Source organism: Phalaenopsis equestris, unplaced genomic scaffold (genome assembly GCF_001263595.1).
Source record: "Phalaenopsis equestris unplaced genomic scaffold, ASM126359v1 Scaffold001360, whole genome shotgun sequence".
NCBI lineage: Eukaryota > Viridiplantae > Streptophyta > Magnoliopsida > Asparagales > Orchidaceae > Phalaenopsis > Phalaenopsis equestris.
In genome coordinates this window covers 14,465-21,186 of record NW_018165799.1, presented here as the reverse complement: position 1 = coordinate 21,186, position 6,722 = coordinate 14,465, and the positions used below count along the sequence as shown (strand labels likewise).

General features: G+C 34.7%; 1 protein-coding gene across 2 annotated transcripts in view; it reads right to left on the bottom strand.

Annotated features, from left to right (window-relative positions):
- Positions 1 to 4,736: 4,736 nt before the first annotated feature.
- LOC110034147 (L-Ala-D/L-amino acid epimerase) overlaps positions 4,737 to 6,722 on the bottom strand; it is a 4,929-nt gene continuing 2,943 nt past the window's right edge. The window contains exons 2-6 of one of the 2 annotated variants that reach the window (XM_020738432.1): positions 6,146 to 6,256; positions 5,851 to 6,067; positions 5,314 to 5,647; positions 5,134 to 5,195; positions 4,737 to 4,991 (exon numbers count right to left, since the gene is read on the bottom strand). In XM_020738432.1, the coding sequence (XP_020594091.1) occupies positions 4,918 to 4,991; positions 5,134 to 5,195; positions 5,314 to 5,647; positions 5,851 to 6,067; positions 6,146 to 6,256 (798 nt within the window). In that variant the 3' untranslated portion in view covers positions 4,737 to 4,917. Of the gene's footprint in view, positions 4,992 to 5,133; positions 5,228 to 5,313; positions 5,648 to 5,850; positions 6,068 to 6,145; positions 6,257 to 6,722 lie in introns of both variants that reach the window. The other variant, XM_020738433.1, reaches the window with a different exon arrangement.

Genomic DNA, 6,722 nt, shown 5'->3' with positions numbered 1-6,722 from the left:
TTACGACGTTGCTGGAGACACCATTATAGAAAAATATGCCACACAGTTCTAAAATGCTCTCTATGTGCAAATTAGGGTCTTTTGATGGTGTCCACCCCCCAAACTAGTTATTCTGCACCATCTATATGATGACAGATGTCAATTCGAAAGAGTTGGCTTCTACAGTTGAGGTATTAATGCTAAAGTGGGTTTCATCTGCCGTAGAGTTTGCAAATTCCCTAAGAGGTCAAAGCATGTCATTATTTCCATGGGAATTTGGTTCATTATGAGGTATGTGTGCCATCTCTCCTATTTCTTTTTTAAATTATTTTTAATTTTTTGATTTTTTTAACTATTCTCTCTAACTCGGGGTCGTAGGGTTCAAGGTATGAAGGTCCTAAACTACACATACAATATTAAGTTAACACACGAAATGACCCTAAGCTAACAAGAGTAGCAACAAAATATAAGTGAAATCAAAGAATAATAGAGTAAGCGATAAACAAACTTAAATACAAAGTTAGGCAGCAAGCAAGCAACAGAAACTTTTCGGTAAGTAAAAGCATGGTACAAGTGCACAAAATTAACAAGAAACTAATAAGATATTTTTTTAAATTTTTGATATAAAAGAAAAGAGAAACAAGTTAAAAAATAACAAAACAATTTTTAAATCTAAGTCCTAGAAGTTCAACTAATTTTTTTTAATTGAACTTCACTATCATTCCCTGGCAATGCCACCAAAAACTTGATACAATCCAAGTACGGTGAAGCATTGACTACTCATATAAGTACACATGTCATATCAATAGTAATTGGTATAGAGTACTGAAAGTCGATCCCACAGGGAACGAGCTCAGTCGTGGGAGCCCCCCCCCCCCCCCCAAAAAAAAAAAAATTGAATCCTAAAAACCTAAGTTAGGTTAAATGACAAAGGTGGTGTCTAACAGGAGCAAAAGAGTTCCTTAGCCCCCTTCCAGTGGTACTAAGTAAGCATATTAAATCTCTAGAGTTCCCTACAACCAATGAAATTTCCAATGAAAATTATTTCTCATCCGAGAGCACTAATCCATGAGCAATGTTCCTATTCTCATGTTTTAGTGAATTCCTCCACTATGTTCCACTAAGTATGCTTCTGCATTACAAAGTTCACAGAATTTTTAACTATACAAATGGCTCGTTTTGAAGTATATAAAGATCACAAAGAAATTAACACCATATCACAATTAAAAACAAGCAAAACATTCACCAAAACCCATTGCTTTCATTCAACAACTTAAGAGAGAAACTAGAAAATTAGTTCCCAAACATTCTTTGTAACACAAATTCATCATCGTTTCATTCAAAGAGAAGACATTACAAAGCATTTAATGAAAATCAAACTAAAACAGAAAAACAAAAAAAACAACCATAAAAGATAGTGATGCCTCCTCTCTGTTATGCTCTTGATCTTCTCCAATGTTTCTCAAAAACACCCTCATAAAATACTCACTAAGCTCTTACAATCACGCTCATTTCCCTCTCTCAAACAATCTAGAAGGAAAAACTCTTCCTTTAGCACTAGAAGTTCAAAAATAAGAGAGCAAGCCCCAACTACTTTGTGTACAACTTTTCCTGCTGAAAGATTGCATCTAACTATAGGAATCATAGATTTTCACAGTCTGGTGCCTTGGCGCTAGCGGTTGGCGCAAATGCGCCTTATATAGTTAAGTAATTGCACTATCAAGGCGTTTGTGTCATGGTGCCTACGCGTTAGTGTCGCGGTGCCTAGGTACTAGTGTCACGGCGCCTAAGCAGTGTACTGTGGCACCCAGAAACTGCAAATGCAGCACCAACTTTCCAAGCTCTTGGGTTTCCTGTGAAAAATTCATGTTCACTTGGAGCCAAAGCCCACATGAGCAGCGCATATGTGCAACTTTCGCGGTGCCTAATTTCCAGGCTATTATTTTGTTCAAGATTCTGGACTGGATCTGACATCTAGGCACCAAAACATCACTATGCTCTGATCAGCAATATTCTGAGCTCCATTTGCTCCATATTCCTGCATTCTGCAAAACCACGACAAAACCTTCCTCAAAGCATAATATAAACATATAAAATTGGAGAATTAGGGTGCCCAATTTGCACAGTTCATACACATGTAAGAGAAGTGGGTAAGGATTTTGAGCAAGAGAATAGGAGGGACAGGCTTGGGGTGCTCAACCAAGTGAAGGAACTTTGAGTGGAGCAGGGTTTCAGCAGGGAGAAAAATGCAGGAAGGAGTTATGTGTTGAAGAGATGGAAATTTGAACTTTTGGAGGGAAAATTGAATTCGGGAGAGGTTAGTTATGATGTTTATGACCAAAATTAAAACTCTAGCTCATTTGGATGAGAAAAATGCGAAAACTTTGGTGATACAATTAGTTTTGATGAAGTAGTCTCTAACTCAAGATATTCCAATTTAAAGTGGCTAGATGGTTATGGGCGGTCGAGGTGGTTATGGCCAAAATTTTGACATTAGCTCATTTGGTAGAGAAAATATAAGAAAATTAGTGGTGCAATTGATTTTGGTTGGAGTGGGCCCTATCTCATGATATTTCATGTAAAAGAGTGGGCCCCATCATAGAAGAGAAAATTTGGTGGATTTTGAATGAAAGTTTTTAGTTAATTTTAATAGATTAATTAAGTGTTTTAAACTTATTTACTTTAGGTGAAGTTTAGTTTAGATATGAGTTTGTTTTGAGTGAATTATTAGAATTATTTTTTTATCATCAAAATTATTACCCAAAATAGCGTGGGCTTAACCGGCCCTAAATAGAGTTTAATTGGGGCACGAAGTGGTTCATTTGAAATATTTCAAAGATTCAGAGGCACTCATGCATTCTATTTTGAAAAATAATAACTCGTTACAAAATTTTTATATAAGACAATTTTTCATGCATAAAAACTGAAACTAAAATTTGTTACGTAAGAAGTGTATTCGATCATCATCAAATAGGTTTGTATGCTTCTAATATGTCATTGTGAATATCATGTAACTTACATAAAGAAGTTCTAATCACTGGATTGGTCTTTGGATAAAATAATTTTACGGTACTTTGAGCACTATTCATGTATGAAAATTCAAAATGAAATATTTTAAGTAAAAATTATGTTATATAATCATCACACTTATTGCATGATTTGTATGTATGATAATAAACATCATACAACTTTCTGAATGAAGTTTCAAGCTCTAAGATGATATGTAGATAAAATAATAATTTTGATATTCATGTTGGTTAAAGTTGATTTTTTGGTCAATTTTAATGCTTAGCTGAATTTGTTTATATTTAGTTCTGTTTTGGTTTGATTAATTTTAATTTTATTTTGTTAAATTTTATATTTATGTTAGCTCAAATTTTCGCTCAAGTAAAGTTTTAAGTCATAACTTATCCGAGCTTAATTTAGCCAACTAGTGACACTGGGAGGAGGTCCAATTTCCTAATAAGGAGGGATATAAGCTACGAAAATATTGACCAAAAAAACAGGTCAGCAGGTACCAAGTGGGAAAAGCCTAGCTTTGGAACCTGAACTTTTTTCTCTTTCAATTTTTACCTTCTTCTTTGTCTTTTTTTCTAAACTTCCATCCATCTTCCTTTCACCTTTCAATCTTCAATTGCTTTTTCATGTTTTTTGTTTTAACTTTTCCTCTTCAGCTTCCCAAATCATGATACAACATGCTATCAGAATTATCACTCAGAACTCGTATCTTCGCAGAGACGATGTTATAGTACTAAATCAGGGAAGATGTTGAGTAAAAATTGAACTGTTGTTTGAAGCAAACCCTTTGATTTCATTGCATGGGAAGCGATGAAATCAACAACACGTCAAATCAGAAATGACAAATTTATTCTAAATATTTATTAATCATTATTGTAAATTTAATTCTCTTAATCTTTTCTATAAATTTTTTTAAAAAAATGAAATCAGAAAATTAAATGCTTATAGTCTCCCAATCAATCTTAAAATAGAAGTTCGCGTTGAACCCGAACAATAATTAAACTCAATAGAATTGCATTAGCAGATGTGTCGAACGACAAGCCAGCCTCCATTAGTAGAACGGCTTGACCTCATCAGCTTGGCGCAAGCGCCAAACAAACTTCCTTCTTCCAATAAACTGCCATTGTTTAGAAACCCTATCAAGATACAAATTTGTATATGTATTAAAACCAATCCAAATATATAAATAAGGAAAGCTCCTTCCGTTGCACTTCAGAAGGATGATGATGATAGCATCCCTATAACCACTTAATTATTTTTAAAGCCTCAAAGCTTCTTCCCTATTTTCCCAAAAATTGATTGTCAAAAAACTGTTGACTAAGGGCCCATTTGGGGCAACTTATTTGGAGCGATGACGTTTTGAAAACGCACCTGGCCATTTGGGTAAACTGCATTTTGGCAGTTTATGTATTTTCAAAACGCTGAAAAATGTTTTTACACCGCACCTAGAGCCTGATTTGTGTTGCGGTCTAAATTTTTCCAAACAATAAAAATTTATAATAACCACCACACCTAGCTTATTAATTTCCAAACAATAAAAATTTATAATAACCACCACACTAGCTTATAACAGATTATTTGTAATTAGCTTATCAGCAGATTATTCAATAAGTTACAGTTGCCCCAAACACACCCTAAATTTAAGAAAAGAACATTAGTCGAGAAAATAGCTTCTAAAAATTCTGACAGAAAAACAAAATAGTATAAAGATGAATTTAGATAGAAGCATGGTTCCAGTTTTTCATTTCAAAATAATAAAGATGACTTATAGGTGTCTGTAACGAATGTTCGATACAAAACTCACAATTCAGGGCTTCTAAATGTTACAGCATTTCAGAATGGTAATCACAATATATTGTACAAAATTCTTTATAAATTTCGTTGTGAAATTATGAAATTTTTGGCAAATTATAAAGGCAACTAAGAAATACCATCCCATTGTAGGAATCCACCTTGTCCGCTTGAGTCATTAAACTTATAGATAGCACCAAAAACTGTTGAAGAAATTGAGTATTAAAAAAACAACAAAATAAATGCAACGGAGATTGAACAAACTGTGCATTACTTCATCCGAAAGATAATTGAAAAGATATGCAGAAATCAAACAAAGTCGATAGAGATCAGAAGAAAAAATACCCTCATAACCACCAACTACCGGATCTTCTGATAGTAGAAGAGGTGTATCAAGGTCAATGTACCTACATGAGATGCAAGCAGACAAAAGAATCCGCTAAAAAAAAAAAATCAATATCCTTTGTAAATGATCACTGTTTTACTTAAATCAGAAGTGCTGAAATAATATTTCTAGGCTCTTACTTGAAACAGCCCAAACCAGCTGCTAAATGACCAGCAAATCCCATGGCAAGCCTGGTCTCAACCATGCCACCAATCATAAGCTTGGTACCTGCCGCTCTCGCAACCTGAATTACATCAAGAGCCCCCAGGACGCCTAACTTGGCCAACTTAATGTTGATAACATGAGCTAGATTTCCCTCAATGATTCTCTTTGCATCTTCCAAACTTCTACAGCTTTCATCTGCAGCTACAGAAACACCATATTTTCCTTTCGCTACTTGCGTAACATGATGAAGACCCTCCCAGTTATCTCTATGAACTGGTTGTTCAAAGAGAGCTGGTGTGACCCCCATTTCTGAAACAGAACAACAAGACGGCATTATGGAAATAGGAGCGAAAGAGGATTTTGAAACAAAACTGAACTAATTTGTCCACCGCAGATATTAAACTTGCTATGACAATGCGAGCTTGTTTGGAAATATATGCAAAGCAACACTGTAAGGCTAATTAAAATTGATGCACATATCTAAATGACTTAATATACTTGGCCATGCCTACCATTAAGTTTTTCAAGAACTTCAATTGCTTCATTAGCTGTATATCCTTCATTTGCATCGAGGATAAAAGAACAATCAGGATGAACTATTCGTATGGCCTTTAATACTTCGACGTCCGAGCTTAAATTTTTTCCCACCTTAAGTTTCAAAGTGCTAAAGCCTCGCTCCTTGTATTTTGCTGCTAATTTAGCTGCTTCATTTGGAGCAACAATTGGAATCTGCATTTTCCAGAGAAGTAACCTTAAGTTGAGAGAAATGCGGAATGGTGGGAAAAGTATTCAAGGAAAGATTATTACGGTTATATCAGTGACAATGGACTTGGAGGCACCACCAAATAGTTTCCAAAGAGGTACGTTGATGCTATTTGCAACAGCATCTATCAGTGCCATTTCAATCCCTGCACGGACCTTGCTCAATATGTGAAATTACCGAGTATCAATGAATATTAAGCATATTCTTTGATAATGCAAACAAAACAATGACAAAAAAGAGAACTAACATGAGCTAAATTAAGGCAGTGATCATATTGACATTCGAAAAGGAAATGCTTTTGGAATCATATTCCAGCTAGCAAAACCTCAGGGCATTGTGAATCATTTGGAAAAAGATATAATAGATTACTCTTTGAGCAAATGGTTTCATATAGATGGAACAACAACAACAACAACAACAAAGCCTTAATCCCACTACGTGGGGTCGGCTATATGAATCCTTTTTCTCCATTGCGTCCTATTTAGTGTCATATTTTCATTTAGTTCTAGTAAATTAAGATCATTTTTAATACAATAAGCCCAAGTTTTCCTAAGTTTACCTCCGTCTTTCTTAACACAAGTCAAATAAAAACATCTACTCTCCTAATCAGATCATCAGATG